Source organism: Onychostruthus taczanowskii, unplaced genomic scaffold, assembly GCF_017590055.1.
Source record: "Onychostruthus taczanowskii isolate IOZ18803 unplaced genomic scaffold, ASM1759005v1 scaffold96, whole genome shotgun sequence".
Taxonomy (NCBI): domain Eukaryota; kingdom Metazoa; phylum Chordata; class Aves; order Passeriformes; family Passeridae; genus Onychostruthus; species Onychostruthus taczanowskii.
In genome coordinates this window covers 172378-196809 of record NW_024507657.1, presented here as the reverse complement: position 1 = coordinate 196809, position 24432 = coordinate 172378, and the positions used below count along the sequence as shown (strand labels likewise).

The window sequence follows — 24432 nt, the reverse complement described above, 5'->3', positions numbered from 1 at the left end:
AGTCTTCACAAAGTTCTGCCCCCTCAAAATAATTGACTGTTCAATGCAATGCAGACCTTTATAGATACTGGACTGCTTCCAAGTACTGCATGGAATTTGTTAGAAAACGGTAGCACTGTGTGACAGTTTACTATTATAAAGTACACAAACTTGTTCATTTTTTTAAAAGGGTGTAAAAGGCTATAAATATCTTAGAGCAGGCATCCAGTCCGAAGAGAGAACTCAGCAAGGATCACAGAATCATTCTGGCTGAACAGATCATGGTATGCAATATATTAAATACATAAACACCTCTGTTGAAAAATGCTACATTTTTAAGCATCTGACTCTACAACTGAAGGAAAATAATTTTAACAGAAATTACTTAAAAATTCAGCTAATCCTTTATTGATGCAAAAACTTTGTCTTTTTCAGCTGTACTGATGTTCTATTTCTCTACTTCTTTGGTGGCTTTGAAAGCTAAGTTGACTTCAGACTCATTACATTAACCTAGGCTGACTCCAAGGACCCAGCTGAATTTAAAGAACTGAACTGCATGGAACTGCTCTTACAACTTAGCCTGCTGAGCAAACTTATAGTAAACAATGCAAAAAACCCCACCCAACCCCAACAAACACCAGCCTCCAAGCACTGAAGCTATTTTTCACTGTCACTTTAGATCCTAATTCCACCCGAAGACAGGTTAGATTTTATACAACTTGCTCCCCATGTGACAGCAATTTGTTTGGGTTTAATGACAATTTAATAAACTCAGAACAGAAATTATGAATGGTACTTTTTGGAGGAAACCAAAGGGAACAGCATGTGATTAAACTGGAAATTGTACAATTTTTACTGAAATAAATCCAGATTTACGATCATCATTTCAGGTAGGCAAATCTCTGAAAGACACTCACAAAAGTTCTCCTTTGGACATTTTCAACATCTGCTTGAGAAGTGGGAAAACAGCCTACTTTCAGAAACATTTAATAAAACACAACTAACATTTTTAAAGGAAATACTGGCTCCCTGAATGCAGCAAGAGGAAAGGAAATAAAAAGTTTAACAAGATCTGATAATTCTACATAGAAAAAACCTATTACACACAGAGAAGTTCCCTCAGATTACACTTTGCCAACCACATGCTTTCATTTTTTGAGCTTTTTGCATGAGAAGAAGTAATCACTGTTACGATAGAGTGATACACACAGAAGATTTTACAGTTATGTAATAACATAAGTTTAAAAGCTAAATTAAGATGAGAACATCTGTGCCAAATATGTGCCTTATGGAAGACATAAACTAGCAAAGATGTCCTATTTTTGTGCACAAATTATTTCAGTAACAGTTACAAAGCATTAACCCAGCAGCACTAATGAGCACAATAAAGATTACAGCTCGGCTTACCAGCACTAATGAAACAGGGGTTGCTATAAGAAAGACTTCACTGTTTCTATTATTATCCTTAAACTACTAAGTAATTTAGCAAAGCTATGAAGACATTTTAAGCACAGAAATGAACTCCACCCCAAATATGCATTAAAGCACTGAGAAAAGAAACCCAACCACTGCTTGCATTGCAAAAAAAAAGCTAACATATCCTTGGCATTCTGTTTGTATAGCAGCTCACAACAGCAAAAAGATAGAAACAATAACATTAGATTTTCCATATAATAGTATACTCAAAGAAATAACTGCAACTATCTTATTTGAGGTCAGATAGCAAACTACTCTGAAGTCAGTCTGAGAAAATAAAGCTGTATTTCCAACATACCTTCTTTTCCGCTCTCTTTCATTTTTTCATCTTGCTCTATTAACCATTTCAAAACTAGATGGCCTGCTGGATGTTCTGCAATGTGGAGCTTTAAGGGGAATAAACAAACAAAAAAACCAAACCAAAACAAAATTATTTAGTGCTGTAGGTTCAAAATTCAGTTACATGTCTGGCCATAAATATTTCTGCTTGATTTATTCATTCTGCTATCACACTAATTCACTGAGTCATGGCCTATGCTGATATCAACAAGTTTGATGTAAGTTTCTAGTTACTCATTTAAATTCACCATTTTAACTCTTGCCATCTTCCCTGCAACATTTAACTTTCAGTATATCAACCAACATTTCATCCACTCTTCCAAGGACTTCATTCTTAATAAAGAGAACCTCCTGGTCTAACTGTCTCTGCCGGAACTTCTGGACCTCTCATATTTCCACACTTGAAAATCAGCTAAAGTATGGTTCACAGAAAGTGACAGAAAACATATGTAGTTCACATTAAAATTTCATAGAACATGTATCAAAGAACGCAAAACACATAGCTAAAACACCACAACTATGAAAATCTGGAGATATCTATCTTAAATACAGCATACATTGTATTTTTTTTTTGTTTTCCGCTCTATCACATATCTGACTGAGTTTAAAAAAATAGTGGAGGGGAACTCTTTGAAGAGAAGGTCACACTGTGAAGACAAACATCTCTTATCTAAGATCTTTCCTGGCATGGAGATATGCACACCTGAAAGCTAAGAGATCCTGTCCCTCTCAATGTAAACAGTCCAATGACCTATAAAACTTAACTGTTAAGTGCTTGACTGCACAGTGATATTAGACTGTGTAACATGCTTGTTAGCAACCTTCCCACTAAGTGTTTAAAGAGGTTCTGAAGATTGAAGATCATGAAGCACCTTGCCCTACAACTCATGTGAAATGCTGGCTCAAGCCACCATCTCTCCAGATGCACCAATAATAAACTATGAATTCACAAGTCAGAAAACCGGATCATATCTAAAGAGCAAGTGCTATAAGGGCAGTACACTGATGGCTTACATAAAGGAAGTCAAGACCAGACTTCATTTTAGCAATGCAGAAGATCTGCAAGATCTCAGCACCTTGTCTTCTGTACATTACCTGTCCATCACAGCCTCCTGGAACCAGCTCTTCTGCTGCTAACTTAGCAATTGCATCTAGTGCAGGCTGGATGTCACCAAGAGCTGTTCTTAAAATATCAGCAACCAAGACAAAAGTAGCTTTGTCTATCACTACTTCTTGGGTATGTTCTTGCAAATATTCTAGCAAAGGTGAGGAAATGGCTTCCAGGAGTTCATGGCGACGGAGTTCAGTATTCTTCTTACTGATGAAAGAGACAGTGCATTACTGGAGAAGATTTGCACTGTATGCACATCAAGTATCAATAAATCTCAGAATTTTTCAAAATATTTCAGACATTTAAATTACTGCTAGATTCAAATACAGGCATTACTGTTCCCTCTGTGTCATGTACAATTAAATGCATGCTGGACACAGAATTTAAGAATGCATGGAGTGAAAACGTGTTTAAAGCTGACTGCCTCAAAACCTCTTGAGTTTTTTCTTGTAAGTAACACTTACTATTTCTTTTCATTTTGTTATCTCAACTATGGCAATGTACTTTTTACACAGCTTACTAGTCATCTAGAACTATTCATTCTTGAAAAGCTGGTAAGCATCACTGTCAATACCAGAGACTGAAATCAAATTAACAATTTCCATTCTTATTGCTAGATTTTGAGATATACTTTTATGCTACCCAAAGCACCAGTAATGCATATTACAAATTTTCTTCTACACTGAATTTCATACATGAGCTTACACACAAAATATATCACAGTATTTGCCTTTTGCAAAAGGGGCAAACATGTATTATTTATATATATTTACATTACTTAGATTTATTTTGAAGCAAAGTTGAAATTAAATCACGACAAAAAGTTGCATGACTTCTTCTGGACTCCTAAGAAAAAACATGTAACCTTCACATCTGAGTTACCTATAGGCATTTCCATCTCCCTGTTGCAGAAGTGTGATGATTTCTGGAACAAAATGTGCAGGATCTCTAGGACTCAGCAAGTACAACAAGACCTTCTTTCCATATTTGTTGTTTATTATATCAGGCAAAGAAGCCTTTATTTCCTGTGGGAGTAAAACCACAACAAAACATTAATGAAATAACAGTTCTTAGTCACTATCAGTATTAGAACTGTGAAAAAGTACCAGGAGAAACTCTAAATGACAGAGACATGCTATCTCTTGCTGGTAATGTCTCTGTCTTTTTGGAGTCCTCATGAAAGAGAGGGATTTCGTGCTGTAATCTGCCTGAATCCTTACACACGCCAAGTGCTCAGTGTACAGTTCCAATCACATATGAAAGTTCAAAGCACCACAGACTTTGGTCCAGGACTGAGATTCTGTGGACCTGAGAGATGATGATAAGAAGAGGCTTTCCTTCAGAAGAAATCCTTCAGAGAATATAAAGAGCTTAAACCCCTCCTTTACCTACTAATTCTCAGCCATACTGTCAACCCAGACAAATTATGAATTTTGCAATATTACCAAAAAAAATTCCAAACCAGCAAAAACGCCCCCCCAAAAACAATAACAACAAAACAACAACAACAAAGAAAGAAAAAAAAAAGAAAAAAAAAAGAAGAAAAAAAAAGAAAAAAAAAAAAGAAGAAAAAAAAAGCCCTCTTGCTTTTTTTCCATCTCAAGTTTTACTAGTTGTTTTTTTTTTCTCTTCATAAAGCTAGATTTTTTTAAGGACAGACTGATAATCTCTATAAGGTAACTCTGAAGTATAATTGCTCTTTGAAATCATTTTAAAGATGGGTTTTCTCTAAAGAATATGCTTCAGTGTTTGATTTTAAGATGTCCCCACCTCATCATCTGCTAATAGTTTTCATTGACTACATGAAGAGCTGGTTTTGATCCTAAAATTTTTTTTCCTCCTGCCATCTCTTCCCCATTCTTGACCACACATAAGCCCTGATGGGCCAATTGTGTATTTGCGAAGGCCACGTTGTGTTGTCCATTTGCTGTCCGGACTGATGTTGTAGGATAAAACAGTAAACATTCAACTACCTTTGATAATGGATTAATTCTTGATCTCAGATGATTCTATAATTAAATGACATCTTGGAAGCTCAGTTAAAGACATTATATGTGAACTAATAAACTCTCCAGAAAGCAGAGTGCTTGTTACCCAGTACAGGAAAAGGTCAAATATTGCATATTAGGACAGCTCAGATATGTCAGAAGTTACTTCCTTAGACCTCTCCTAGAAGTTTTACATTTCAGACCTGGGTCTGGGAACCAAACCCGGCTGCAATCACAGCAATCACAGGAATAATAATCTTTGAGGAACAAGAGCCACCTCCACATGAAGACGCTACAGACCCATTAGAGGGTCTTTTCATCACTCCATTAGAGAGGCCAAATCCCTATGATAGGGTAAAAAAATCCCCATTGCATCCTACACCAAGTTGCACAAGGGAAAAATCGTTCCTACTTTGCAAAACAAGCCTCATCAGAACCACTTTCTCCTCATACTCCTTCTCCACACACAGAAGATTTGCCTCACCTTTATCTCCCTGCCACTTCCCCTAAACCCATCAGCCCTTACAGGTATAGCATGAGTACTACTGCAGGGAGATTACAACACGTACATCAATGTGAATTTCTCTGCTGAGAGGATGCGAATAGTTCTGCTTGTAAAATCAGTAAGACACCATCATTATTCTGAAGTTTTCCACCGACTCCATCTCTAGAAATACTAGTAGAGCTCAAACTTCCATGATAAAAGACATTGACTTTAAAGAGACTCCAGTCACCCCTTATCCAGAATGAATGTGTACTAAAAGGGAAAATTTCAGCAAGTACTGAACCTAGCTTAAAAATTAATTCAAATAAAGAATTAAAATGATGTCTGAAAGTGCTAAGGTCTGCTAGGAAAAAACTAATAATGATACATAAATATAATGAAACAGAAAAGATGGGAAGTATTTAAACAGTCTAAAAAAGCAGATGGATTCCTACTTTCATCCTCCTATACACTGACAAACACACTGACACTATTTAATACACTATTTTAGGAGAAATTCAATTACTTACTGATATAATTAACTGCTTCACAAGTTTAGTGTCATCAATGCAATCAAATGCTGCCAGCAAGACCAGATGAGAAAACTCACCCTGCAAAGATGAGACATCAGAAACCACATGCAGTCATTTTTTATGAATATGCTAATTGACTTAGAATGAGGATTTCTGAGGGTTTGTCTCAAACACAACACAACATGAAACACAAGCAAATTCTGACTACTGTCACAGAATGAGAGAAGTCCAACATTTAGGTTTCTCTCCAAAAGCAAGGCTTGTTAAGAGAAATATGTTGTTAAAAAAGGTAAATCTTCCATTTTGAGTGGAGATACTGTTTTATCACATTCAAGCTATTAACCTAATCCTACTGTATTATCAACATTTGAAATCATAGTATTTTCCCTACAGCAACATTACACACAGACTTTATTTCTATTGTTGATTTGCTTAGAAGTGAACCAAGTCACATACAGTGTTTTTGGAGAACATATCTCTACAATGAGCCATACAGTTTTTATTGCATTGCAGGAGATCAAGTCTCCAGTACACTCAAAAGGGCACAAACCAATTCACTTGTATGTCAGTGAGGCTCTACATCAAAGTGAAACCAGATCTTCTGTGCTGCAGTGTTGTGTCAGTTATCATTTACCCACTGTCTCATATTTCCATATAATATATAATTTATAATATGAAACAATTCATTTATTTGAGTGGAAAATTACAGAGAGAAACATTACCTAGACCAGTGGCCCTCAAAGTGGGTTGCACAAGACAATCCACTGTGGTGCAGAAAGGAAATATTTTCAGAAACATTAATGAAAAACAAAATAGCCTCTGGCTATTTTTATCTCATCCTTTCAAATTTTCTATTTCTATTATAATGTACACTATTATAGTAGTAAAGGCATGTGATTTATACATAAATATATACATTGGGGATACATGCCCAGGATGTGATCAAAATGCTTGAAGGCCACTGGTTGAGACCACAATAACTATTAGCAAATTAAAAAAAAAACCATAGCAACCAGGAAGGGAAATTTAAAAAGCTCCTCTTTACAGCTACAGTTTTGTCCAACTCCATGAAATCTGGTTTCAACTGTTACTCTGCTGGTGCTGCAGACTCCAAACACATGTTATTCATTAAAAAATAAAACAGACTTCTTCCATTGTATGCCAATGTATTTCAAAGCTTCCTGACTTGAAAAAAATATTGAGCATCTTCTAAGAAACACACATGTTCAGAGAGCCTTTTCAATGACATCTCCACCATACCTTGATTTTTCTCCCTCCTCTTTATGCAGGCTGTTTTGCTCCCAACCAAGGAGAATTAACCAATGAGCTGCATGAAGATGCAGTACAAAGTTGGGACCAACAAAATAAAAAGTAGAAAGAAAACTGAGGAATAATAATGAACTCAGCCATAACAAAGCATAGTACTACATGCAGTGTTCACAATGAAGCTTCTTTGTGTGCCTCTAAATATTCCATACAGTTCAATTATTTTATTTTATCTAATACACCATTGCTACTTAAAGACTGGTTCTATTAACCAGTCTTTTTATTGTTCCCAGTACCAAAGAACATTCTAGTTACCCTCGAACAAATCACTAGTTTCAAAGACTATGAAATAAATGGTTAATGAACACTCACCGTTGCTATTTTTTCAACATACGTCTTCAGAGTTTTCACAATGACTTTTCTGTCCTATCCAAAAGAAAAGAGGAAACTCAAATGAGCCTAGAATACCAGTGATTCTGAGTAACTGAACTGCTATTTACACCTTCCAAAAAGATAATCTTAAATGTACTTTTCTAAGGCAAAGGCATCTACTAAAGACTCACACACATTCTATTAGTTTACACTCAGAACCAGTACAGAAAGTTAAACCTAAATTGTGACTTGATCCCAGAGAGATCCTGTGGTATATTTACAAGTCCAGGTCACCACTGGGACATGTCAAAAAAACTTGGAAAAAACCACAGCAAACAAAAAATCCCAAACCATCACATATGTTCACTTTAATTTTGTCCATTAATTAAAGAAGAATGTATTTCATCTCTTCATTTGGAAAGAAACATATTCAACAGAACTTGAAATTCTAGCTTGGTTTAAACCCCTATTACTCGGCAAGAATATTTTGTCAGAACGTTCCCTCCCTGTATTTTGGCTCTTGGAATCACTGCACAGTCTCTTTAGATCCATCACTACACCTAGGAACTTAATTTTTTTCTGCATTCTTTAACAAATGGACTATTTTAATAAGTCATCTTTTTTATTTTTTAATATAGAAAAATATAGGAGGCATTACAGTATTTCCAAAATGTGGTTACATGTATTACACCAAAAGAAGTCCTGGATATTGTATCAGCTGATGAAACTAAACCATTCTTTCTGTAATATTTTGCAAGTCTTCGCATTCCAAAGCCAAACATAGTTTCACATTATGACTTCTTTACTATCCTCTCCCTACTGTCAATTTCACTTATATTAAAAAAATCCATGGGATAAATGAAATGCCAATAACCTTACGGTGGAAAAATTACTCCATGTGTCAGTGCCAAAACCTCTGCTAAAAATAAAAGGAGATGCTTCTGCTACAGAAGTTCTAATGAAAGCATTTGGTTCACAAAAAGCCCTGCTTAAGTCTGCCAACAGATAAAGACAGGCCAGTTTTTAACCTTGCTCTCAATTTCTTAATTGCCTGAAAATGTGCACAAGTAGAAGGACCCATATGGGCAGTCAGAGAGAACTAAGTAGAGGGAAACCAAACATTACCTTGGGAGTGCCATGCCATAAACAGTGCATTGCTACTCGGGCTCCATCGTGAGTATGTGCCAGGTAGATGACAGCCTCTCTGATAGCTTCTATCATTTCCTGGGGAAGAAAAGGTGATAAAGCAAAAAGATCAAAGAAAAGGCTTGAGGAACTCAAGGCAGGTGGGCAAGAAAGAACTATTTTGTCTGCCCATACGATACTGCTCTACACTCCATCACTGTCTCTACAGAACCACCCTCATTTCTCGGATCTATGAAAAACTGCCTCAACAGGAGTCCAAAAGATTGTAAATGACACAAGCTTTCTCTCTTTAAAATTACACTGTTCATAATAATCATGCCATGAAATTACAACTGTATGGAAGCTTGTCAGCTGTCCTATTACAAAAAATACAAGAAAGGGTGCTCAGAACTGAGAAAAAAATTAGAGAAAAAGACAGACATTAATTTAGGAAGAAATCTTTGAAGCTGATGCATATTCACATATACAGAGTATAATCCAGAAAGTAAGAAGAACTAAAGTCATTTAAGCAGCAGGTTATGTTATAAATCAGATATTACAAGACACAGCCAAAAGTTTTGTCTTCACATCAAAGGAATGATATTTTCTGAAGCTATCAGACAATACTATCAGCCAAAGAAAAAAACCAAATCAAATCGAATTACACCCTCTTGGGTTACTAAATATTACTTCTGTTACTATCTAATAGAGTTCCTCGAAGTGCACCTCCCACCTATGCCTCTTTCTATCTCTAGTTCTTCTTGCTCTCTAGTCAAAGGCTCCAAGCATTTTACCAATTATTTACAAACTGCTCAGTCACAACACAATTAGTGTCACTACCCGTAAGCACAGGCAGGAACAGATCTGCAGAAGGGGTTTCCAAACCCCGAAGAGCATGTCCATATACTAGCACATTTGCACAGAAAGCCAAGCAAGGGGATACAACCTTATTCCCCTGATTCATGCAAGCTTGCAAATCCAAAAGCATTCTCAGACATAGCATTACACAAAACCATGCACAGGAATGTTCTAGGCTCAGAAGATTTAGACTCAGAATAGGCCCCAAATAGTCCACTTCCCAACCCTTAGCTTTGGGTTTATTAACAGTAACAAAGAAGTATTCAGGAGTCCAGTCTGGCAGAAAGAAGCAAGAGACAGCAAGTTTAGAAGACTCTGCCTGACTTGAAGTGAGATGGTTCTGAGCTGCAAAACCAAGTGGGGCTGATGGACACACCGTGAAGACAGGTAAAGTCAAACAGGACACCAGCTTAAACCATGTCACATCACACAGACAGATTTAGGCCTTAATACAAGAATGTCTGACATAACCTTAAACCTGCAATTTAATACAGCAAAGAAAGTTTTGGTTGCTGACAGAAGGGCCAATCTCATTGTATTTTGGTCAAGAGACTTTTGGATAATCACTGCAAGTTGTTAAGAAACTACACACTGGAAAGCTAAACTACTGCAAGCAATGTTCCTCACTTTAATTATATTCTCCAGCTACAGAGAGGGGTCATTTAGCAGGAAAAGAAGAAACATCAAAGTCATTTCACTTTTTTTAAAAAAATTCAAGTATCACAAACACTTGTGAAAGTTCACTGTGGTTATAAATCTCTATGCAACACTACTCTTCCATAATCTATCTAGAATCACCAGATGTGTAGAACTCTATTAATGAAATATGTGTATTTTTGTCTAGTTAACTTGCAACATTTTCACAAGAAGATAAAAAACATTTCACAGAAAGGCAAAAGAAGACAAAAAGCAACATAAAGATACTTACACATCTTTGTTTCGGAAGAGCGTAAGTGAAAAAGTCCAAAAATACTTTATGTACCAGTGAGTGCTTTATCACCGCCTCTCTGTATTTGAATAGATGAAAATAAGCAACAAGCTCCCCACAATCATTTTAAATTATGTTAGCAATATCTCATTTGTATTTTAAAAAGTTAGGCAGCGTGGTGAGCAAAAAACACACGGTCATTGCAGATTCAAATGTTTAACATTTACAGTATGTGGAAGATTCTAGCACAACTTAAAAACTATAGAGTAGTTTCTTCACTGAAGAAGCATAGTGTAACATTTCTACCAATGGTCTGATTGGGACAGAGGATGCTATAACTCACAGAAGGAGAGTTCAAAATTAAGGGAAGATGCTCATTATGACACCTGGGACAAAACCATAGACTATTCAGCACAGCAACATAACAGCTTAAAAGAGTATCAGTATCACTGTCACCCGAACTTAAAAAGATACCAGTTGTCAGAAACAAACTGATTTCTGCTAGATTGTCACATGTTCAGCTGATTTTTGTCCTTACTTTTGTGCCATTGGTGTAAGAATCTGCTTCATCTCATCCAAGATGGCCTCTCTCTTTTCAGGCTGAGCTTCTAGCACTTTATCCAGTGTTGGGACAGCCGGTGTCTGAAATGAATGCACAGAGGTCTAATTGTACCAGTAAGAATCAGAGTTCATAGAAATTACAATGCTCAGACCTTTTTCAATCAAATGTCAGGAATATCAAAACCAAAATAAATTTTCTGCAAAACTAACAACTTTTGCAATTTTAAAAATAAAAAGCTACCTTTTCTGAGTATGTCAGAAGCTGTAAACTTCAGTTTCTATAAACTAAATATTCCTCATTAGCAAACAAAACCCCCTTCTATAGCCTGAGCTGCTTTTTGCCAGTTACATCAGCTCTTCATGCCAGACACAAGACAAAATACATAAAACTGGCACTGTGTTAAGGTGCTTCTGAGCTAAGCAGAAATCCTGCTTTAGGAACACATCAGAGGGAAACAAAACAAGTTAATGAACTAAGAAGCTAACAAAGGCCTAGGAAATTCCAGTTCAGGAACAGCAGAGGGGGAGAATATATACGATATACCTAACACACAGAGGTACTTCCTGGTATCTTAGCAAAGAATTACACTGGTAACTCTTAAAATAATCTGCTGTTAAAAGAAAAGTCTGACTGGATAGACAATTAGAAGAAATATTTTTTAAACCATCCCTGCTACTTTTTAAAGACTGCACTGCAATGTTTTATAAACCTACATTTTGCTGAATCTTGGTTTTGCACCACAATGTATGGCTACTTAAAGCAGTTATGCCAAAAATATCAGAACGATGGAAGCTAACAGCACACTTCATTTCATAGGCTGTTTGACTCTCAGTACAAATTACAGCCGAACAAACATCTCTACTACTCAGTGTTGCAAAACGCCTAACTAAAACTTACAATAACCTGTCAAGAAAATACAGGTTCAGAAATGAGCTGTTAATGTCTTAAGACAGTTTTAACAGAAATCTTGGATATAACTGAACAGGTGAAAAAGTAATTAGAGTGGAATTAGTAATGCTGTAAAACAGTTCTGTCCTTTGTAGCAAAATTCCTAACCCTAACGGATACCAACTTTACAAGTCAGCAAAAATTAAAAACAGAATTCAAAAGAATGGAGGTTGTATTTTTAAGAAGGTTCCAACTGCCTGATGAGGATCTACCATAGACCTAGATTTCAGTGGAGTTTGGACTCAAGTCCTACAGTCTTCAGGGGAAAAGGAAACAAAGAGAAAAATAAAAGCCTAAATGGAACACTGTATGTGGATACTGGCCCATTCTGCCCACACTCAGTTTTCACAAGACATAAGACAGCTCTGACACAAGAGTCATCTACAGTATAAATGAAGAGTTATGTCTACGTCTTACCTCAGCAAGGATGATATCAGCCTAGACATTATGAGAACTGAAACTATATAAGAACAAACCATCTTTGATGAGCAGAGCAAGCTCATACATGAATATAGCACATTTTACATAGTTCAAACTAAAACTACCCACAACAATTTCATCTAAACTAGAAATGAGCAAGTAATCATTACATTTAAACATGCTAAACTAGACTACCTTTGGACAGCTGACAGAAAGAAACGTAATAAAAAAAAATAGTAGGTGAGATAGGTAAAGCATTACGAACACAACATCTTATGGGCTAAACTATCTTAAACTATTAAGTATTGAAATATCACCTTGTAAACCAGGAAAGTGTTCCCATATAGTTCTTCTGTCAGCATATTCCTCTGCTCCAGAATGGCTTTGTCATTATATGCATATTCCACCACAGCAGATGCTTCGGCATGACGGAGCATTTTTTTCACATGGCCTTTAAAACTTTTTATTATTTCTGCAACTTGTGCTTTCGTCCTGTTTTACAGGGAAATACAAATAGCAAGAGTTAAAACTTCTAGAGGTAAGTTTACCTATTGATAGTTTTATTTTTAGAAACACATTTATGTAGTAAGTTTTATCACAGAAACCATGAAATTCATGAATCTGAATCAGCCTTATGGCACTTAGGAAAATATGCAAAGAAAGCCAGAAATGTGGAAAAATTGAAAGGCATTTTGAGGGAAAGTAAACAGTGAAAAAATTCTAGAGAATAACAAATGCCATACTGAAATGCTTAGCAAAGAAAATTTTTAAAAGCCAGTGTTTTATATACAGCAGACATCAACTCTGACAGTAAATCTAACCTTTTTTTTTGGTCACGTTTTCTTTGACATGTACAGCATTAGCTTTATTTCTTGCAAAAAGAAAAACACTGTTAGCACCCCCCTGCCTTTACTCCATAACATTAAAAAGATGTTGCCAGAGACATATTTTTTATTCATTATCAATCAACTATAGATTAAAAAGCAGCATTCACACTGGAAATGTAACAACACTGATATTTGTTTCAAGCAAATTCACTTGATACTCACCCATACATAAGAAACTTCTTCACAATATTTCTGGAATATTTTGACTTGCTCAACTCTATTAGACTATCTAGAAGAAGGGAGAAACATTCAGCTGGTTTATTTTTCACTACATTTACTCCATTAAATGATAAGTCATTATTTAAGTAAGTATGAAGAGTTCACTAGAAATGATGCATCAGTTCAGAAAAAAAGGTAAAAAAATTCAAGAGAAAACAACATGACTTGTTAAAATCCTTCCTAACCACAATACAGAAGCATGTTAGTAAAATGAAAATACCTTTCAGTTCTTCAAATGTCTCTTGCCTTTGCTTCTCATTACCATACTGAATAAAACACTGGATCACCCGGGTTGAATCGTGTGCAAACGCCAACTAAAGGACAGAGATATTCTGTTACTCTAGGCCATTCAAAAGGCAGTATACACCATAATTATTTTAATGTATGTGCTCTCTGGTGTAGTGTCATGCCACATGTAATGCCAATTACAAAACTAGAAAAGCAGTTACCTACTTATAACAAACCAAGACTTTGGACAATGGATTTTTACCCCTTCACAAGTACTCTATCAAAGAAAATAAAGACAACTGCTGCTGACAATTAAGGACAAGCATTAAGGTTTTTCATACTGAAATAAAACCATTAAATGGTATTTCCATTTTGTTCCTCTTCTTCATAATTTCAGAGTAAGTATGATGAAACAGTTCCACTTCAGCACTGAATATGAAAAGCTCAACATGCTCTTCACTGCAGATTTATACATTTCAAGAATAAAGCAGAAAGACTGTTTAGTATGATTAAGCATGAGGACACTAACTTCCGTAAAAAATGCAAAGCAACAGTTGTGACTAATGAAACCTCTGAGCTCCTGAACTCCAGCTAACATCAAACTTCACAGCACTGAAGCTACTTGGCAGCCTCTTACAGCAGCCAGCTGACAAAGCATCCCAGGACTACTGTCCTGAAACACAGGTGCTAAATGCAGTCTTTCAGCCCTGTTTTTGTTCTCTTTACTCACAGTTTCACCATTAGTTAAAGAAGAATTTGTGAATTTGTGCACTATGGCATCAGTTTTTTCTTACGTTTTTAATTTTCCCACGAAGAAGCTTCTGCAGTTCATTCATCAGCTTTTCTCGTTTCTCCTTATCACATTTCTTCCTACAAGCAAAATAAAATCTAGTACAACAATTCTAATTGAGGAAGCAGCTCTTTTGCAGTATGATTCACTTATATATATAAATTAAGAAGCAACACAATACAAATAAAACCAGGTTGGCTTCTGCCAATGCAAATGTATACTGTCATTCATTAACCCTACAGAGATGTGATTAAGCTGTTTCAGTTCATGGAAATCAGAACAGAATTCCACACTTCATTCCTGTTTTGAGTAAAAATATTTTTTGAAACATAAATTCAAATTAGCAGTCAGAGCTGGTTACAGGTCCAAAAATCTGTACGCATGCAAAGCACAAACACTTAGGACAAGCAAAATGAACTTTTTTTGCTGACATGGGGCACTAGTTCTAGAATTACACTCTCAGACAGAGACAATGAACCTTCACATAAAACTCATACAGTAATCCCACTTCAGGATCAGGGTGTATCGTGCACGCTCTGTATTTCAGGGCTGAAAAAAACCAAAAAACCCCTGCAATTTCTTAAGCAATTATTCACAAATGTATAAATTTTAGTCTAAAATACAAGTTAAATCCAGACATTCCTAGGACCACAGGTTACCATACTCTGTTTGATCTCCCTACAAAATTGCATGCAATGTTACTGTTCACTCAAAGACATTCAGTTTAGAAATACAGTTTTATATAATTACAAGATGAGAAAGATTATATTCTGGCAATTTATGACTAGAAGTCAACTGAGTGGAAGAAAAAAAGTCATTACCTTCTCACGCATTCCCATACTTGTTTAGATTTTACAATGATGTCATAATTACTTTTATCATTAATTTGTCTGGTTTGCTTTAACTCTTTCCTTTTCTTTTTGAAGTCATTCCAATTTGGCTTCTTAGAATCTGATCCTTAGGACAAAAAGAAATATATTTCCTACTGTCAATAAATAAAAGAGCAGCACTACAATTATCTACCAGTCTAAACTGTGGCAGTTCTATGACTTGAATTACTAACAATTCAGGACCTTTGCCTGCAGTCATGCAGCTAGCCAACATGAAACCATAAATCTTGAATAAGTATACTAAGCTGGATATCTAGACTACTGGGAGAACAAGGCAAACAATTAATTTTCCTCAAAACTGTCACAGGATGCATCACAAATCCCTTAATAGCTTGAAAATTGACTGAAGATGTATTCAGCAGCTATGGCTGCCCCAATAATTCTCCCATTTTAGTTTACTGGTAATTCATGCATATCTTTCCCCTCTCCCAGAAGGAGAACCCTAACTCAAAGACACATATCTGAAAACTCTATGAAAGAAATAAAGTTCAACCCTTTCTACATGTCTAATATTTTTACTCCAATTCCTTAAGCACAGGATTTTACTACACAACCCTTGTACACTGCCACACAACGAACTGGGGCAAAATAATGTTATAAAAGGGTCACGAATTGTGCATTAAAGACATCACCTAAATGTGTAGAGCACTGTTTATTGGTGTTTAGCAGCATATACTTAACTGTTTTACCCATTCAAAAACCCATGCTTTCCTTTTTACAAAGCATATTATTGATTTTTGTATCACTCTCCTAAAGCAACAGTGACAAGAAAAACTTGTAATGCTTTGAGAGTAGTGCAATATACAGAGGCTTTCATTTACTCCTATGAACAACATTTAAAGGTTTGCTGTGGGTTTCCATTTTTTTAAAGCAGCCTAATAAAAACATTCTACTGTTATTAGATTTTCAGACATCGAGTGCATATTCCATGTGAAGCCATTCTGCAAACATGCAAGAACAGCAATAATAAAATACTCAACATAATCTACTGTCCTACAAACAAATGACATATTTCTGCAGAACTTCAGAACGCCTCATTTAACATCCCACTTCTCATTTTACAACACTGATTAACTGCCCCAGTAGAGCTTTACTTTAGAGGAGAGGATGGGACAAGATGAAGAGCTCAAGCAAAAGAAATTAATTTGAAAAAGAAGTCCATTTAAACATTATGAAACCAGACAACTATTTAGGCTTTCTGCATAAACACCAGAAAGAAAAAAAGCTGCAAAACATAAAAGCAGTGTTAACACCCATTATGCTTTTTTTTTCTCTTAGAGGATGTGACCAGATAGTCCGGACCACAGAAAGGAAAAAATATAAAGGATAATCAACTCTGTTTAATGAATTTCTGTTCCAAAGCTTATAGCAAGTACTTTTACAAAAGCTCTGCGTTTGCCAATCATGTGTAACAACTGCCAGTTTCCAGCTGACCACTTAACACTGCCATTAAAATAAACAGAATTTTAGGACGGTATGACAACTTTAAAATATGCTACTGTGTCTTACTTTTGACTTCCAAGAAAACTCCTAACTGTTGATTTTCATGACTTGACTAAGCATCAAGCTTAGTAAAGTGCAGTAATTTTTCCCACAGCAAAGATTAAAGAGGAAGTAAACCTGGAGTTATTCAGCCAATTTGGAAAGGCAGACAGAAAGAGGAAAATCTAGATGAACAATGGTGTTTCCCAAAACCTGGTTTCCCTCAATATCCAGGCTTAAAAAATCTGCTCACCTCCCTCTTCACCATCCTGGAGTTTTCTTTTCTTTGCAAACTTTAATGGTTGCTGTTCATTCTTGAATTGTTTGACAGTAGCTTTTCCAGGTCTTAACTGTCCTTTACCAAATTTCTTGGAAATGGATTTAGGCTTTCCTTCCTCATCTCCTTTTTTAAAGACTTTCTTTGGTGGACCTGAATCTATTAACCAACACAAAAGAAATTAAAATGCTATCATATAGCTACTGTTGCTTAAAAAAAAATAAATTACTGTAACAAGAGAGTATTTTAGGTGAATCAAAAAGAGATGGAGGGCTTGCAATGCAACCTGCTTAAAGTGAATTAGTGGCTCACATGGTCAGTACAGTTTTGAATGCAAGACAGAGTTAAAGAATGGCTGTGGCTGGGAGGCACCGCTCTAAGTCATCTGGTCCAACCCTCCTGCTCGCACAAGGCCACTCAAAACCAGCTGCCCAAGACCACCTCTGGGTGGCTTTTGACTATCTCCAATCTGGTAAACTCCACCATCTCCAGGGACAGCCTGTGCCCATGCACTCCCCAAGTAAAAAGTTTTTCCTGATATTGAGAGGGAATCTCTGTTTTCTGCTCTCTGGTCCTGTCACTGGGCACTACTAGAAAAAGTCTGGCTCTGTCTTTGAACCCTTTCCTACCAGAAGAGATGCCCTGGTCCCTTCATCATCTTTGCAGCCCTTCACTGGGCTCTCTGCAGCATGTCTGTATCTCTATTGCACTGAAGGGCCAGAGCTGGGGCACAGCACTTCAGGTGAAGCCTCACCAGGGCTGAGGAGAGGGCAAGCACACAGCCCTCAACCTGCTGCCAGCACTCCTCCTAATGCAGCCCAGGATGCAGCTAGCCACCAGAGCACATTTCTGGTTCACGTCCAACGCTGACCAGCAGGAGCCCCTGGGCTTTCCCCAGTATTTTCGAGTGCATGATGGAGCTGTTCCCTTCAAGCTGCAGGACTCTGCCCTTTGCTCCTTGAGGAACTTCACCAGGCTTCTGCCATGCCATTTATCCAACCTACTGACATCCCCCTGGAGGGCAGCACGACCATCTGGGGCATCTAACACTCCCTGCAGCTCTGTGTCACCTGTAAATCAGAAGATGCTTCACTCTGTCCCATCATCCAGGTCCTCCACGAAGCTGTTGAACTAAACTCGACTTTGTACTCACCCCTGGGGTCCATCACTAATCAGTGGTCTCCAAAGAGCATACCGCTCTCTGGATCCAGCTGTTCAGCCGGTTTTCAATCTACCTCACCAACTGCTCTTGCAGCCCTTAATTCATCAGCACCTCTGTGAGGATCTCAAAGGAGAGAAGACACTGTCAAAGTCTCACTGAAGACCAGGCAGACAATCTGCTAAACCGGTTCAAAACATGAATTTACCAAGAGAGAAGAAATACAGAACTCCAAGCATGCCAGTACACAACCGTAACCACTTAGTCAGGGCTCCTACTGATGACCCTTCGCCTCCTTACCATTATCTTTTTTAAATCTCCTTTTCCCGTGCGGCGCTTTTCCACGAGGTCCTTTTCCACTATTCCCCACGAACTTCTTTTTACCCTTGCTCTCCATCGCGGCAACACTGCAAACGGAGCAAGAGACAACATTAGTGACCCGCCGCGGCTCCCCCGGGAGGGAAAGACAGCCCGCGCCTGCCGGTTAACACCCATGGCGAAATCAAACCCTCCCAGTGGACGGTGGGGTACCAGAGGCCGCGCACAGGCAGGCAGGCAGGCAGGCTGGGCCCGGCACGCCCGCTGTCCCTCTGTGTCCCTCTGCCCCGGTGTCCCGCTGTGTCCTGCTGTCCCTCTGTGTCCCGCTGTGTCCCTCTGTCCCTCTGTCCCGCTGTCCCACGGTCCCGCTGGCGCTCCCGGGCCCGCCGCTCTCACCGCACACGTGTGGCCCGGCCGCGCCTGCCGGCTGCGTACGCCGGGCGCCGCTCCCCATTGGCCGCCGCGCTGCTACCGCGCGACAGTGCCGCGCTGCCGTGCCGTACGGCGCGCGGGGCGCCTCCCGGCTGCGGGGCGGGAGCAGGCGGGCGGCGCGGCTCCGAGAGGCGGCAATGCACCCTGGGGGACAGTGGTGTCCTGGGGGCACTAGGAACAGTATTCCCAGCAGGTCCAAGCAGGTGATCCTTTCCATCTGCTCAGCCCTGCTGAGGCCTCACCTGGAGTGCTGTGTCCAGTTCTGGGCTCCTCAGGACAACAGAGACATGGAGCTCCTGGAGCGGGTCCAACAGAGAGCAAGAGAGGTGACTGAGGGACTGGAGGGTCTCTTAGGAGGAAAGGCTGAGAGAGAAAATTCTGTTCACAGAGTTATAGAATGTGCTGAGTTGGAACGGACCCAAAAGGATCAAGTCCAGCTCCTGGTGCTGCACAGATACCCCCCAGAATCACATCTTATATCTGAGAGCATTGTCCAAATGCCTCCTTAAATGCCTCCATCAAGCTTAGTACTGTCACCACTTCCTTGAGGACCCTGTTCCAGTGCCCAGCCACCCTCTGGGTGAAGAATGTTTTCTACTGTCAAACCTAAACCTCCCCTGGCACAGCTTCAGGCCATTCCCTCAGGTCCTGTCACTGGTCGCCACATGTTCTTCCTCTCAAGATGTAATTATCAGCATAGGAAACTTTTTTGCTGTTGAGATTTTGTGTGATAATGATTTATTTTAGAGGAAGTACTGTGTTCAGTTCTGTGCTATTTCCTGAACCGAGGTATATTTCATGCTTTGTGGTAATATCCTCCTTTAGTAATGTTTTTTATGTGTGTTTGATTAATGTACGTTTAGGATCTCTGTAGTATTAGCTGTATCACCTCTTTTCTATGTAGCATAGAAAACTACCCGTAACTCTGAAAACAAGTCTCTGCTTCCCCTTGCACCACTGAAGAAATGCTAAAGATTGGGATTGCTTCACAGATGCTCACCAATGTTTACTCTAGAAAAAAAAAAAACAAATTAAAAATAGCAATTCAAAGTAAAAGCTTAACACTGACTTTTGTTCAGAGGCCATTAAACATAAGATTTATTATCTTAAGTTCCATTGAGCCATTGAGCATTGCTTTGTTGGCAGTAGTTTGGAATTGTGATGCATTGGATATCTGACTACAGACTAACCAGTTACACAAGGAACATTTAACACCTCCTGTAGAAAAATGCTGAAGTCCCACCAAAATCGGGCTGAAGTCTCCATTTAGTGTTGGGAGATGACATGCCTGAGAAATGGCTAATCTGGGGAGGGGCAGCCACTGAAAGATGTTTTTATACTTCCCACTCCCTTTTCTTTGTTTTCTTGACTTTAATTTTGTTTCGTCTGTAAATATGTGCATCTCAGTGTCACTAAAGTCAGTGTGGGTTCAACCTGGTCAGCTGAACCTGAACAGTTAACAAGTATTCAATGCCCTCTTGGATGCTTACAGCAAGAAAGTAATTTTTCTGCCTGACTCTCCTGTTGAACTGTTGTCCTCTATCCTGCTGGCTCTCAGCTACACTGTGACAGTGCATCTTTCCCCAGTTTTAGCTCCCATTTGGTCAATGCACAATTGTAAATATGTGTGGTTTTAATTATGAAACATAGAAATGTGTATCTCACATGCCAGGGCTTAAGGAAGAATAAAATACATGCAGTCTGGAGACTTATTCTTCCAACCTCTAAATGCCTTTTTTTTCCCTCTTTTTTCAGGTTTTTTTAATCTAGGGGAAGGAAAAAAAAAAAAAAAAGAAAGCACAACATGGAGAAACTTAGTTAAGCAAATTAACACCAACATAGTTGTTTCACTGCAGTTAGATCCAGATGCAGCAAAATTGTTTTTTGATATCACAGTTGTCATAATTGATGCTACCTTCCATGGTTTCATGGCCTCACCCAGGAAGCTCCAGCCATTTACAATTCCCAAAGTTTTAGGGGCTACTTTCCATAATGTCATAAACTATCTTTAAATATCTGCAAATGGCCATTGACTTGGAGAAAAATCTCTGAAACTACAGCTGTTTCTTAATTATTTTGAGCAGCATGTAACTTCCTCAGGGGAGGAGGGTCTGTTGTCCTGGGGCTTTTCATTCAAAGTAGCCTTTCAACAGCATGTGGAAGGCTAAAGGCTGATTGTATTGTGCTAGAGGTAACACTGCAGTTATGTTTTTGGTATTAATATGATATCTCCATTTCTGATTTGACTCTAGCTCACTTGTTCAGAATGAAGCATACATATATAAAAATCACTGTGTGCTAGTGGATGACATTACATGGAGAGACATCTCATTAAAATCTGTTCTACAACTCTATAGATTTCTTCATTTGCTAGGTAGACAAAAATTGATATTTATATAGCTTGCACTATCAATACTTCTCACAGAGCTACAGAAAAGGTGAAAAACACACATATCCTATCATTTTTAGTTCTTTATCATGCTATGCTGGGGGAAATTTACAGACATGTTTTGTTAGACTGCTATAGGCATAGAGAAATCTCAGAACACTTACAAAGGGTATGCAAGATGACTGTAGGTTCATGTCTCAAAATGAACCAAATTGCTGAGTCCATTGAGAGAAAATTGCAGTATTTAACAGACTTCTGTGGTGAGCCTCAGGATTATCCTCACACAGGGAAGTCCTGGAAACAGGTGCTGAATGTTTAAAGCATGAATGCTGCATACTGCTCAAAGATCTTCTGACATCTTACATTCACATCATGAACATGATGTGGATTTTATTCAATAACCTAGAATATTGGTAAGAATATTTTAAAAAGTAAGACCAGTGAACCTATGCGAGCTTACTGTAAAAGAGTAAAAACAAATGCAAAGAAATAGTTATTTTTCTATCAAATGATCTCTCAGGAATAAAACTGAGTCTGGTACAATTCAAGTTTAAATGTTAGTGCAAGCTAAATTTCAGATTAAAAAAAAGGAAGTTCAATATTCCCTTCTCATGTGATTCACATACAGTGATGCACAGCTGCAAACTGATTTTATACAATACCAGTAGGTCTACTAGTAACCTCTGTTTTCAGATGCTGTATTATGATATAGTCTATCCATACCTATAAATTGATGAAAGAATAAAATTCTTCTAATAAAAATATACAATTCTACAGCTTACAGCACTAGCTGAACTAAGGAAACTTAATAAATTCCAATATATTTTTTATTTTACTCTGTAGTAAAAACTATTGGCAGCTTTTTAGTATTTAATAAAGAGCTTTATGAAATTGAAAATGTAAGCACAACACTTGGCCAGTGTATGTCAGAAAAATATCATTGGAATAACGCCAGGAAATCAGTTCTCTGTGGCATTACTGGATTTATTAAAAAAAAAACAAAACAAAACAAAAAAAAAAAAAAAAAAAAAAACCAACAAAACAAAAAAAAACCAAAAAAAAAAAAAACCCAACATTATTTCAAATTTGGATTGTAAGTCTTTTAATCTTGATTTGCAGCTGTGCAAGCAAGTGTGAAATGCTGCCAAATCCACTGTTGTTTACTTTGCAAAGGCAGAGGTTTTCTTTTGCTCTTAAATATAACATCTCAGACCATTGCCTTCACAGAAGTGAAAGGTTTCACTGTCTGGTGAAGTCCAATCTTTTCTTTTTTACCTTATGCTGTAAAATTAGTAGGGAGTTGTTTTAAATCAGAAAAATTTGTCCAGAACTGCCCCTTCCCTACTATCCATCCATGTGGTACAGAGGTAAATATTTGCATCGGGGAGACTTTGAAGCAGTGACATAGAAGAGAGTTAGGCCATACGTGTTGGCAGAATGTCCCACCATGCACAGGAGTTAACATGTCCTAGTTTAAAACCTGTAATTTTTTTTAAGCCTTACAAATGCTCTGAAAGTTATCTCTTGCTATTGTGAATAAGATTTTTTTTTTCTTTTGAGAAGTATTCTTTGCCTTTGCTTTTTCTTTCAGAATTCTGGCAATTGTTATGGGAGGGCAGGGGCTGAATGGAGAAGAAAAAATTTAAAAAAAACTTTAATGAAGCCTGACAAGGAGATCCTGTTAAGTATGGTTAGTGTGCTGTGGCAGGATTTCACAACTGAGCACTCTAAGAACTAATGTATATAAGAACAGTAGTCAACATTATTGAACTCAATATGGTTAAGTGGCTAGCAACTATGAACACATAAGGTTATCCTTTACTTTCAATTTTCAAACTAGAATACCCCTTCATATAACTTAGGGTATTTCTAGATGTAACACACAATTTGAACATTTTACCTCATGCTTTCTTACAAATGAGTGATAGCACTCTGAAAGTGATTTCTACTTTTTTTGTTGCTTCAAAACATACTAAGTTTCTTTTGCTTATAAATAAATAGACTTGCATCATCTTTGAAGTCATTCATGCAATGGGTGCCGAGAATAAGAACAGAGATTTTAGAAAAACAGTAAACTTGCTCATAATTATCCTCACAAAAAGCTTTTAGACTTGAAACCAATATTAACCAAACCAAAACATAAGAAAGCTAGGCCCTGTCAATGTCACAGGTCAATTGATACTTTTTAGTGCTGCACTTTTGATATGCCGATGAAAATTAATTAATTTTCATCAGACTCCATGGGTATTTGTTTTGTAGCTTTACTGTGGAATTTTCATACAGGTCTGAGTCCAAAATACAAAACAGTGAACAATGTGTTTTCCATAGGTACTTCCAGGAAAAATAATCAATTCCACCAGCTGTATTTGCATATCTTTATGCTAAATACAGCATAAGAATGAGAAAAAAGCACAGCTTGTTTTACTTAGAAATACTTTCTTCTTCTTCTTTTGGAAGAACTGATGGCTCCTTCCTCCTGCTTATTTTGATCTGTAATTAACAGTTTTTCTTCCAAAATATGCTGCTGTAAACACCTAATTAAGGTCCCTGCCCAGTTGGAATGGATTGCAGCAGGTAGATTTCTTTTTCCTCTCTGCATTTAAACCAGAAATTATGTCCTTTATTTCCAGCACCAATGTATGTACTTAGCAGAGTGCATAACAAAAGGAAACAGCAAAGGATTTAAGTACACATTAGTTCAAGTAAGTAAATGTCAACTATTTTGTCACAGCACTAAATCATTACTGAAGTTATATAAAGCTTTTGTCTTTTGCTCTTTGTCACACAGCCTAAAGAGAATTTTGACTTATATAAGTAACCACTGCTAATAAAAAATAACAATGCCTGTACAAATAAACTATAACTGTAATAATAGGTCAGAAACTTCTTCTTCTACAGTACATGTGCTTTATTTCCTGTCCTACAAGAGCTGACCACCATTGTAAAATACAGTGGCGTATTTTAGTCAAAAT

General features: G+C 37.6%; 1 protein-coding gene across 4 annotated transcripts in view; it reads right to left on the bottom strand.

Moving 5' to 3' along the window:
* The window catches only part of PUM3 (pumilio RNA binding family member 3), a 36860-nt gene extending 17785 nt beyond the window's left edge, over positions 1-19075 (bottom strand). For 2 of the 4 annotated variants that reach the window (XR_005954300.1, XM_041426949.1), the window contains exons 1-16: positions 19036-19075; positions 18622-18728; positions 17139-17321; positions 15335-15470; positions 14518-14593; positions 13716-13809; positions 13439-13505; positions 12707-12881; positions 10998-11101; positions 10460-10538; positions 8674-8772; positions 7549-7602; positions 5908-5988; positions 3788-3930; positions 2890-3112; positions 1754-1841 (exon numbers count right to left, since the gene is read on the bottom strand). Coding sequence is in view for 3 of the 4 variants with exons in the window: in XM_041426949.1 (XP_041282883.1) it covers positions 1754-1841; positions 2890-3112; positions 3788-3930; positions 5908-5988; positions 7549-7602; positions 8674-8772; positions 10460-10538; positions 10998-11101; positions 12707-12881; positions 13439-13505; positions 13716-13809; positions 14518-14593; positions 15335-15470; positions 17139-17321; positions 18622-18718 (1699 nt within the window). In the remaining variant the exon portion in view is untranslated. The other 2 variants (XM_041426950.1, XM_041426951.1) reach the window with 2 other exon arrangements.
* Positions 19076-24432: the final 5357 nt, after the last annotated feature.